Source organism: Stomoxys calcitrans, chromosome 5 (genome assembly GCF_963082655.1).
Source record: "Stomoxys calcitrans chromosome 5, idStoCalc2.1, whole genome shotgun sequence".
Classification (NCBI taxonomy): domain Eukaryota; kingdom Metazoa; phylum Arthropoda; class Insecta; order Diptera; family Muscidae; genus Stomoxys; species Stomoxys calcitrans.
In genome coordinates this window covers 129,205,373-129,217,530 of record NC_081556.1, presented here as the reverse complement: position 1 = coordinate 129,217,530, position 12,158 = coordinate 129,205,373, and the positions used below count along the sequence as shown (strand labels likewise).

General features: G+C 36.6%; 2 protein-coding genes across 8 annotated transcripts in view; one reads left to right on the top strand and one right to left on the bottom strand.

Moving 5' to 3' along the window:
- LOC106080969 (myosin light chain kinase, smooth muscle) overlaps positions 1 to 12,158 on the top strand; it is a 171,629-nt gene that overhangs the window by 122,737 nt on the left and 36,734 nt on the right. For all 7 annotated transcript variants that reach the window (XM_059368416.1, XM_059368415.1, XM_059368420.1 and 4 more), the window contains 4 exons: positions 6,174 to 6,342; positions 10,052 to 10,097; positions 10,202 to 11,545; positions 11,638 to 12,001. In XM_059368416.1, the coding sequence (XP_059224399.1) occupies positions 6,174 to 6,342; positions 10,052 to 10,097; positions 10,202 to 11,545; positions 11,638 to 12,001 (1,923 nt within the window). The remainder of the gene's footprint in view (positions 1 to 6,173; positions 6,343 to 10,051; positions 10,098 to 10,201; positions 11,546 to 11,637; positions 12,002 to 12,158) is intronic.
- LOC106080970 (uncharacterized) lies at positions 6,408 to 8,173 on the bottom strand. The gene is made up of 3 exons (XM_013242616.2): positions 7,956 to 8,173; positions 7,695 to 7,897; positions 6,408 to 7,642 (listed from the first exon to the last, which is right to left on the bottom strand). The coding sequence occupies exons 1-3, from the start codon at positions 8,084 to 8,086 to the stop codon at positions 6,618 to 6,620; spliced, it is 1,359 nt and encodes a 452-aa protein (XP_013098070.1). The 5' UTR covers positions 8,087 to 8,173; the 3' UTR covers positions 6,408 to 6,617.

The window sequence follows — 12,158 nt, the reverse complement described above, 5'->3', positions numbered from 1 at the left end:
GGTTAAAGAATAAAGCTTTTATGTCTATATGGCAGTTATATCTAAATATAGTCCGATATAAACCATATTAAGGTCGGTTGTCGGGTGCCTTAAAATAACATACTTTTTCAAATTTCAGCTAAATCGGGTAATACATAAAGCTTGTATGGACTTCAGCCCCTTTATCGCAATATCGCTTTACATGGCAGCTATATCCAAATATGGTCCGATTTGGCCCGTTCAAGAATTTAACCACCGTGTATCTTTGCAAAATTTCAGCTCAATATCTCAATTTTTGAAGGTTGTAGAGTGTTTACAACAGACGGACGGACAGACACACGGACATCGTTAAATCGTTTTAGAATTTTACACCAATCCGAAATATATATACTTTGTTGGGTCGGAAATTGATATTTTGGTGGTGGGTATAAATATTAAAATTTCTTCTGTGACGAAATTTTATGTGAAAATTTAATATTGACGAAATTTCTGTGTTAGGATGGGGGTGAGAGGTCGGTGTATGTAAATTAAGGTAATAAATAACAAAAATCGTGCCGGCTGAATCTTATATCCCGCTACCATGGATCGTATATGTCAAGATCTTTGAATGACTTTTTCAAATATATATGACCTATATCAAGCTATCGACCGATATGGACCGCACTTGTCATAGCTGTTTAAAGTTATATTGTAGAAAAATACCACCCTCCAAAATTGCAGGCAAATCGAGTAATAATTGCGCCCTCCAGAGGCTCCGAAAATCCAATTGGGAGATCGTTTTATATAGCAGCTATATCAGGATATAAATCGATTTAGACCATACTTGGCACAGTTGTTTGGTAGTCACACCAAAACCATATGTGCCAAATGTCAGCTAAATCGGATAAGAATTGCTCCCTCTAGACGCTCAAGAAGTCTAATCGGGAGATCGGTTAATATGTCATCTTTATCAGGTTATGAACCGATTTGAATCATAATTGACACAATTTTTAGAAGTCATACCAAAACACCACGTGCAAAGTTTCAGCCATTTTGGGAAAAAAATGCACCCTCTAGAAGCTCAAGAAGTCAAGACCCAAGATAGGTTTATATGGCAGCTATATAAAAAAGGTGGATCGATTTGGCCCATTTGCAATCCCAACCGACCTACACTAATAAAAAGTATTTGTGCAAAATTTCAAGCGCCTAACTTAACTCTTAAAAGTTTGTTTATATTGGCCAATAAACCCGAATTTATTTTCAAGATTTAAATCCTGTGTTTTTTGCAGGTTTATTTTTAAAATCCAAATAAACCCGATTTCATGGCTGAATAATTCAAAAAAGTACTAAAGTATGCAACTGTTTTCAAGACTTATGTATGTATGGTTGTGTGCGATATGCACATTGATGTCTACGCATGTACGCTTGTGTATGTCACTTAAATCCCCAAAAAACGCAGTGTAAATGGACAGGATTTGTTTTTGAATTTGGTTAAATGCAGATTTAAAAAAACTCAATGTAAACGTGCTATAAAGTTAGCGTGCGGATGAACAGGAGGATGGGCATGGCAAGCCCGACTTAAAATGCCATGGCGATCAAGAATATATACACTTTATGAGATCTTAGAAGAATATTTCGTGGTGTTACATCCTATTTTGGTATTATAAACGGATTTTCTTTATTGGTGTGTGATTTTGCAACTCATAGGCGATAATTACCTTAAAGACAAAGGGTGAGATATGCGTGATGTTTACAGTGTGTTTGTCTGCTGTATGAGACTTAGAGACGAGTGTAATTGGAAAATGCACCGAAGTTTTTGCGAAGCGCCGTTTTGATATTGGAAGACTCCCTCTCTCTGCATCCAAACTAGGCGACCAAGCTTCTAAGAGTCGTGCAGAAAGAGAAAGTGCTCTTAAGAAATCTTCCTACAGTCCGGCTGAGCGAACAAGGCCAAGGAGAGGTTATAGGGGAATTAAGATCTAAACTAGCGAACAAACTCCATAGCAGGTTGTAGGGAAACTATATAAGCGACCAGCTATGTTAACAAGCTCAAAGGAGGCAGGTAGAGAAAGGAACAAGCCAAATTATTTAAACTTTAGCACTATTAAGCAAATTTTTATGAAATTTCCTAAATAAAAAAAAATTGATAGTTTTTTGTGAAAATCAAATTTTAACGAATCTTGATGTGAAAATCTGACTTTGAAAAAAATTCCTAAGAAAACTAAATTTTTACGATTTTTTTAGAAATGAAAAAGAAACAACAAATTTGACAAAATTTTCCATAAACATCAAATTTCCACGAAATTTTCTATGAAAATCAAAGTTTGGCCAAGTTTTTAAAAAAAAAAACTAATTTTGACGAAAATTTCTTGAATGTAATTCTTTTACAAACCGTTCTTGTATATGATTACTTAAGTTGATTTTTTTCACCAAAGTGGAGTCGAGCTAATGACCATGAGAATTGTGTTAAGCAGAAAAATTTGATTATTGAAAAGTTTGCCTGATCAACAGATCCTTGGGCATAGATATAGCAGCTATTGGTATACGTCCCATTTTGAAGAGTGGCTAGACTTTCTTGTTCACTACCATCGCCTTGCTCATATCCACATGACTGCTGACGCTTCAGGCTATGCAGATCATTTTTGTGATACTTAAACAACATCCTATGTTGATCAGGCAATTTCTTTTCAGTAACTTTTCAATAATCAAATCTTTCTGCTTGACATAGTTCTTTCGGTCCTTAAGCTCATCTTTACTTTGGAGAAAAAACAACTAAACTAATTAACATTAAATTTCAGCAAAATTGCCTATAAAAATTAAATTTCGACGAAATTTTCTACAAAAATAGAAATTTTTACGAAAATCGAACCAAATTTCGACGAAATTTTCTATAAAAATTAAATTTTGACGAAATTTTCTAAAAAAAAATAAATTTTTAAGAAATTTTCTATAACAATCAAATTTAGACAGAAATTACAAATATTCTATGAAAAATCGATTTTGTCAAAATTTTGTATTAAAAAATTCATCGTCTATAAAAATAAAATTTTCTACGAAAACTAAAATTTTCTATAAAATTTTATTTTGGTTCACTTTTGTATGAAAGTCAAATTTCAAAGAAAATTTTTACGTTAAAATTTTGCGTGAAAATTAAATTTTGACCAAATTTTCTCAGAAAGTCTAATTTTGATGAAATTGCTAATTAAATGAAATTTTTCCAAAAAAAATCTATTTAGACAATAATTTGAAAATCAAATTTCAGTGAAATATCAACTTTCGACAAAGTTTCGACGAAATTTACTATGAAAATCCAATTTCAACAATATTTTCTATAAAAATTTAATTTCAACAAATTTCTTCATAAAAATCTATTAAAATCCCATAAATGCTAACAAAAAGTGCAACCCTATTTTTTTCGTTACGTCACACTTTGTAAGTGTCATTTCCTCTTGTGCCATTCACCTACCGAAGCGCCTATCATGCTGTCTGTGGGGTCGACGTCATTTTGTAACGCAAACGAATGTGTCTGTCTATCAAGCGACCACCTTACAAACAAACCGATAGACAGACATGGTAGTTGTTACTATTGAATTGTTCTTTTATGGCATTAAATCAACATTAAACAAATTATTAACTGTAATAAAAACATATTTCATGAATCATGCTGTACGAGCAAACTCGAAAAATAAACGACATTGGTGGGAGAGCGTCAGAGCGCCAGAGAGGAAGAGAACAAGAGAACGACAACAACAAACAACAACAACTTTAGGGGGAATGACAATAGGCATGCGTGCTGCATTGAAACACACGAAGCTAAACCATGCATGATTGCAGTCTGTCCATTCATTGAATTTTGTCCTTACAAAACGTCAAAATGTATTTTAAATTATCTGTTTAAAATTGCAATAAACGCTTTAAGGAAAACTTTTTTATTTTCTTTGTTTTTAAGCTTTTTGAATTTTTGCATATGCCCATGTGTGTAATGAACGACATTCATGCCACCACCAAATCTTGTTGTTGTTGTTGTTGCTGTATGCAAAAATAGAAATTTTGAACTTGAACCAAATCCAACAAAATGAGCCACAGAACATGTTAAGCAAAAAATAACAACAACAAAAAATTATTTTACATGAATTCTAGACGAATGAACAAACATTTGCATTGGATTAGGTCATCTCATGTTCAACGAGTACATATTTAAAAATAAATTGTTGAAAGGGTTTCGAAACCGTTTGTTATCTTTTAAAACAAAAAGGTTTGGGTAATTAAGAAATAGAACACACTACAGGGAGAAAAATTGGACGAATTTTGTAAAAAAAATACTGTCGACATTCTTATGGAAAATTTCGTCGACATTTTTATTGAAAACTTTGGCGAAACTTCATAAAAAATTTCGTCGATTTCTTATCGAGACGAGCTTAATGATCGAAGATTTTTTGCCATGAAAAAGGAAAGCCAGGACCACTGTGGGACGCATTTCGTCCTTGGTTAAAGGGCTTATTCAACCACATTAGGAGTGTAGGCTTTAAGGACCATACGACCCACCAATGGGTGGGTCGTACTTATATCGAATATACCGCGAAAACGAGTTTGCGATGTGTGTTCAAAACCACCTGTTGTTTTCCCCCGCATGCGTTTTCGATTGTAGTGATGGATTTCTTCTCCATACAACTACATTTGCTTCAATCCTAGCGATCCGAATGTTGATGTCCGATGATCCGAATGTATTGTCGGCTGATTATTCAGCCGGTCCCTATTTGGATATAGCTGTCATATAGGCCGATCTCTCGATTTAAGGTTTTGGGCCCAAAAAACTTTCGTCGAAAATTGATTTTTATAGAAAATTTTGTCGAAATTTGATTTACATAAAAGACGTCGTCGATATTTTCAAATTTTGATTTTCATAGAAATTTTCGTCGAAATTTCTTTTTTTGGAAAATTTTGTCGAAATTTGATTTTTTTGAGATTCCATTGCAGGATATTGTCCGGCTTTAGACCATTGTTTAATGCTTTCTGTTCAAAGAATAATACAGCAAAAAACATTTAAAAGTCAACAAAAAGTGTGTTGTTGCTAGAAGCATTGAAAATTTTGTCAAAAATTGATTGTTACAAAAAAATTTGGTCGAATTTTTATTTTCATAGAAAATGTCGGCTAAATTTGATTTTCATAAAAAATATCTTCATAGGAAATTTTGCCATAAATCAGATTTTCATAGAAAATTTAATCGAAATTGGATTTTTATCGAAAATTTCGTAGAAATTTGATTCTCATAGAAAATTTCAGGAAAACAGTACACAACTACACACCAAATTTCAGCGAAATCAGAGTTGGGCTCGATAAAGTGCAGTTTTGCCAAAAATTTCATCGAATTTCCATTTTTTATAAAATGTTTGTCAAAATTTAATTAATAATTTTTTTCGATAGAAAATTTTATCAAAAATTTTTTTTTTCGTAAAAACTTTCTTCGTAATTTTATTTTCAAATTTATTTAAAATTTGTTTTTCTTAGAAAAATTTCTCGAGATAAGATTTCTAGACTTTTTTTTTAATTTTGTCTAAATTTGTATTTTTAGAAAATTTTGTTGTTGTGTTAGCCACATTTTCATGTGGAGGTGGCTATCCTCGTCAAGCTCTTGTAGGCGAGCAAGCTTGTTCCGGTCCAAAGGACCGATCGCCGCGGGAACAGGTTGGCCATTGGTTAATTAAAAGTGCCATTTCACTCGTCTTGTCATATAGAGCATCATAAGCACTCAGAATATGTGCAAGACTGTCGCTTGATACCATTGATTGTCCACGACTGCTGTTGCAGCTTCTTCATATGGAGCATTATACTGTTGTTGTTGTTGAAGCAGTGTGTTGTACTATTCGCAACCTTTGGACGTCCCCGGTAGCTCGCAGCTTAGCTTCTCGTGACAGCAATGAACACCACACAGATCGGACCTCGATGTTCCAGTCTGTGTGGTGCTGTTGAAATTTAATGTTCCAGGAAAATTTCCTCAAAATTTGATTTAAAAAAAAATTTCTTCAAATATTGATTTTTCATAGAAAATTTCTTCAAAATTCGATATGCAAACAAAATTTAGTTAAAAATTTGTATGGAACCCTTTATCAAATTGGGCTGTTGTTAATCTTTTTGGTAGCATTGTGATAATTTTCTTTAATTAACTATTCCATTAAAATTTTTCTTTCAACAATTTTTCATTTTTCATTTTCAGCCCGAATACTACAAAGACGCACCACATTTCCGTCGAGTTGGTGAGGGACCTGAGTATCGCTTGGAAATTCCATATGCAAAATTAGATTTCACCGGTACATATTCTGTTATAGCCACCAATTGTCATGGCGAAACAAAGGCTGTAATCTCATTACAAATATTTGCCAAAGGTAAGTAGTACTGCGGACATTGTTTTAACACACCACACCACACCAGAAGAGAAACAAAAAACAACTTTCCATTCATTATGATACACAAAACAGCAAAGAAAACCTGGGTGGGTTTGATTTTATTTATGTTTCCTATCCGTTGCTAATGATTGGTTGGCAGACTTCCATACAATGGGTGGAGGATGGGTGTTATAGAAATGACAATTTTATTATAACAAGTCTTTGTGGGTTTATACGTACAAAAAACTAAAAATATCTTTTAGCATGTAAAAAGCTTAGAAGTACATTTTCGCTAAACGAGGAAATACCACTTCTTTCCAAAAATCTTCCGCCGCACTCAGTAAACTTGCCACAAATTCCATATCGGCTTGTACCCATACATAATGCAAGGCACCATTGGTATCAAATGTAGGACTGAGTACACAATACAATGCCTTAGTCACATTGGCTGTGTACATTTGTATTTGAATTTGTGCCATATACTTGGGAGCTATGGTCTCGCGCCCCTCCAAATACTTTTCAAATTCTTCATCAGTCTTTGGTGCTTTAATCTCTACAATGTGATCATCTGTTATGCCATCAGGCGAGGCACATATATAGGGATAACTTTCACTTATCAACAGGCCACACTCATGGTAGGTTTTATTTTCCAACTTTTCGGTTTGTTTCAATATGAAACGTTTGTGCTGCTTCATTTGCTGTTTCTCTTCGATATTTTGATCACGATGTTTGCAGAAAAGCGTCTCCAGTATCTGATCATCTTCTATGGTATCTTTGCGTGAAGCTATGCGATGTATGAGGGAGCAACGTAGACGCATATATTGAGTCTCCAACCATAGGGGAGTTTTGTAGCTGGTCTTGGACACTGAGGCCACACGATCGAAAAGTCCCTGTTTGCATTGATCTTCCATGTAATTCAAAAAGCTATTGATATCTTTAATGTCATTGTTTGCGGCATCCAAAAGAGTGTGGTGTATATAGATGGGCTCAAATTCATCTGTAGAACCACGGCAGTGTTTGTATAAAGCAGAATCTTTCATGCCTAGACCTTCCATTTCGTCTAGAACCGCCTCTAAGAATGCGGCGCCCTCAACTTCTGTGACTTGGGCAGCCTCTATATCACATTCGGTGCGTAATTCATCGCAGGCAAAAATGTCACGTATACGCATGGATTCACAACGTCCCTCTTCCATTAGAGACTCAGTTTCATGACCCCAAAAGTCATAGACAATGGGAGTTTCGGTGTCGGTGCTTTTGCGATGCAGCCAGAATATCAAGGCCAATAAATGGGGGCAGGAATCTGAAAATTGCAACAGTAAAATTATGCTCCCTGCACTTCATATTCTACATACCCTTTCCTTTGCACTGATCGCATGATGACTCTGTTATTATTTGCTTTTTTGTATCCACTTTAATACTGACACGAATGTGGCCCTCCACACGACCAATAATAGCCGCCGAGGCGGGAAATACCAAAGCTTTTACATCGGTCACCTCAGCCAAACGTCGTATTTGCACGTAATCCACCCGCAAATCGGCATCCTGTTGCTGTTGTCTAAATAAAAGCCCACAATAAATTGACATGCCAATTGTGCTCCAAACCATCTATTTACCTGGCCAATGCATGCTGTTGTGGTGCTACTTTGGCTATAAAGCCAAAAATAGTTTGACTATTTATGGTGGGCAAACTATTTATATCTGCTTTGCGGAACCCCGGTTCCAGGTCAACGTGCATCATAATCATGTTGGCTGGATTTATTTGATTTTAGTTGTATTTTTCTTAAGAATTAAATGCCTCTTATGTTGAAAATTGTTTTATTTTTGTTTAGAGATGGGAGTACAATGTGAGCGTTGTGATGGGAGTATATCGATTACATAAGAAAATCAAAAGTGTTGCCAACATATGTCGGCAAGAGAACGAAGGCATGCTTTAGAAATTGTGACGGCGTTAATATTTGCTTTAGCAGCGGCAACATTGATAATCGTGTAAGAATAGGATGTCACTTGTAAAGAATACTAATCAATTTTAATTTTTTATAATAAAATAACGGGAAATTCAACTTGTTACAGTGCAAATGCAAATTTTGCCCATGAACATTCCACAAAGGAACAGGGGCAAACTTCTTACATATCAAAGAGTGCGGTCCGATTCAAGTTTAAGCTCAATGATAAGGGGCCTCCCTTTTATAGCCGAGTTCGAACGGCGTGCCGCAGTGCAACACCTCTTTGGGGAGAAGTTTTACATGGCATAGTACCTCTGCGTTTCATTTGTCATTTCTTATTTTCAGACAAATAAAATTTTGAACCATGAAAATAAACATAATCGAACGCCTAAAGTTATTCAAAAACAACATCAGACATTAAAATTTAACCACCCTTTATAAGAGAAGAATTTTCCAAAATTCCAACATCAAACTTGCTTTATGTGATAGTGCCAAATTTTGTCTATGGTTTACGACTGAGCAAATTGCCTTCAAATCTGAACAGACAACAAGTTTCTCAATTTATTTATACTTTTAATAAGTAAACGTGTGCTAAGTACAGCCGGGCGGAATTTTGGAGACCCACCACCAAGTGTTCTGGGAAAAATGAACTCAAACTTAGTTGAAGGGTATATGTGTACTAAAAGTACACTACTCATCTATCTCACTCATTTTTAATCAGGCACAAATTTGAGTCTTTTAGGAGCCGTAGAAGTAATCGTAAGTACTTATCGTGGATATTGGGAGTCATAATAAAAAAATATGCAAAACTTCATTGGATAACAAATGCGGCTTCTAGGGTCTCAAGAAGTTTAATCGAAGGACTATTTTATATGGGAGCTATACCCAAATCTGATAATGATGATAATGCCCATTTGTAGTCCCCAATAACCTACAATAACAATAAGTATTTGTGCAAATAGATATTCCAAAAATATTACGCTTTAGTCCCTAGATGTCCTTTAGAGCGAGAAATTTCCTGTTGCCATATGGCAACACCAGGGCTGGAACATTGAACTTCAATCTGCGTGGTGTTCTTCGTTATCACGAGAAGCTGGGAGCTACCGGGCGCCCCCACACTTGCGAATAGTGGAATGCTCCATACGGTTTAATTGCAACTGTTGTTTAAATAAATCATAATAATTCTAGTCGCTCAATATTTTAAAGATGCGACGCCGTCAGTTTCTATTTTGTTTGGCGTTGTTGTATTCTACTATAAAATAGTGGGTTTTTGTCTTTGGAAATAGAGATGCCAACTTTCTAGACAGAAGAATTGCTGAGTTACCCATCACTTGGGTTCGTGTATAAACTAAATTATTTCCATGCATAGATAAATTATGTATAGATGAGGAATTTGAAGTTCGCACATAGACTGGTTGGTGGCGCTTGTGAATATAAATAAACGAGAGTTATCTAAGAAAATGTCGCAAGTAGAATTCTGCTCCCAATGTCATGATGCTGCGACGTTTGAATTTTCTAAATATCCATTGTTTCCTTTGAAGGAAGCTACGGAGTAAATCGCATATTAAGAGTTTCGGCAGTCTTAGCTTATCTATAATCTGTACGATCCAGCATCGCCAGATGAAAAACTGATTTCTGTCATTCGCGTTATTTGACGCATGATTTCAACTTAAAGTTAAGGTTATTATTAATTATATTAATATTTACTTATTTTTCTTATAATTTGCAACTTAATGAGCAATATTTATTGATTATCTAATTTTCAGATATTTTAAATCAAAAACAAATGGAGAAAGGATCTATAAGACATGGGTAAGTAAAATTTAAGAATTGTTTTTGCTTTATTTTACTTTTAATTTAAAATAAGCAAAAGTACAATGTAATTTTTTTTTTACAAATTGTTTCTTTTTCTACAGTAACATTGAAACTTTGCCCCGCTTTATACGCTCCCTTCGCAATTTGCGCTGCTGTGATGGTGATACCATTACCTTAGAGGCCCACGTGGAGGGTCTACCCGAACCCGCCATTATATGGGAGAAGGATGGACGTGTATTGCCCAGTGGCAGCAAAGACTACGATATGACCTATGATGGCATTAAGGCCACTCTACGCATACCTCGCATCTATCCCGAAGACGAGGGTGAATACACATGTGTGGCCAAGAACAATATTGGCCGCAATTTATCTTCTGCCTGCATAATTGTTGATGTACCCGAGGAAAAGGAGAATATGTTGAACAGACAATTGTCAAGACCCAGCGGTTTATTGCTATCCACCACTTCTACACCCCTGTCCACACCGCGTTCCACACCCATACGCAGTTTTTCGCCTACACGCAGACTCTCCTATCGCAGCTCGGGCATAGACATTAACGAAAGTAGACGCAGCTATCAGGATCTAAATCTGCCTTCCTCTGCTCCGAAATTCTTAGCCATTCCGAACAGCCGTGTCGTGGAGGAAGGAGAAAATGTACGCTTCCAGTGTGCCATGGCGGGTAATCCCACGCCATGGGCCACTTGGGACAAAGATGGTTTAATTATCACACCCACTGGCCGCATAGCCGTCAAGGAAGTTGACGATCTGCGTTATTTGGAAATCGAAGATGTCTCCTTCGATGATGCTGGTTTGTATCGCATTACCTTGGAAAATGATTATGGGCGCATAGAGGCAACGGCACGCCTGGATGTCATTAAGAGTTCTCGCTATTCAAAGTCACCTTCCGGTCGCAGTATACGAGCCTCTTCCTCAAGGCGTAATGCCCCCCTGCATAGACGACTGATGGGTCCTTCAACGGCAATTGGAGGTCGCATGGCCTTGGCTGCTGGTTATAGGGGTTCCTCAGTGCCCTCCTGCAAGTTCTACCACAATGGCAATGAAATCCCAATGGATCACCCAGATAGCAGGTTCCAAATGCACCTATGTGAAGATGAGGTTTTCCTATTCGTTGACAATGTTTCCAAGGCTGATGAGGGCACCTACACTTGTCTTATTGAGGGTGAGGGCCACGACCCCATTGTCACATCGACTGTGGTTGAGTTTGTGCCAAGCTGTAAAGCCACCGATGACGACGCCGATGACACTGAAACCATTAATGCAAACATTAAGCCCAGCGTGTGTAAAATCATTAAACCACTGCCAGATGCGGTGGAACACTATGAAGGTGAAACCATTGATTTGTGCTTCGAATTGGAATGTAATCAACCTTACACGTACACATGGAGCCGCAATGGCGAGCTCATCAAAGACTCTGAAGACTTTAGGTGAGTAGTTTAACTATGGCCCTCTCCTTCTGTGCAAAATGTCTTCTACAAACTTTCTTTACAATTCACTTTAACCCCTCTTCCATATGTAGCTACATTGATCATGGCAATGGTCTATTGTGTTTGCGAATATTCGATGCCTTCGATTTGGATTCTGGCCTCTATACCTGCCACCTAACCACAAATAATGGCGAATGCGAATGTTACACATCAACCAACTTGAACATCGAACGCCATTCGGAAGCCAATACAAGCTGTAGTGGCTTAGAATTGATCAAATCACCTTTACCCGTACTGTTGTTGACCGATGACGACGCATATAGCACAACATCGAAGGCAACATTTTGTTGCCGCGTCTATCCCTCGGACGCTCAGGTTACATGGTATGTGTGCGGTCATGTGGTCAATGAAAATGTTCGCAATGACGTTGATGATGATGATTCATGCGGATTTACGGTAAGTTTCTTTTACGTTTGGGTTTTATGCAAAACTTCGCAGAGTGTGCATGTTGATGAGATGAGACAGAAAAACCCCAAATTTGTTACAATAACAAACATGTCTCAAAATAGAATAAAAAAAACATCGGCCCTACCTGTTAAGTATTTTTTTGAGT

Coding starts and splice junctions, on each gene's coding strand:
- LOC106080970 (XM_013242616.2), bottom strand. CDS start 8,086: ATGATTATGATGCACGTTGACCTGGAACCGGGGTTCCGCAAAGCAGAT. Junction 7,898..7,955: donor CAACAGCATGCATTGGCCAG/GTAAATAGATGG, acceptor GCTTTTATTTAG/ACAACAGCAACAGGATGCCG. Junction 7,643..7,694: donor CGATCAGTGCAAAGGAAAGG/GTATGTAGAATA, acceptor TGCAATTTTCAG/ATTCCTGCCCCCATTTATTG.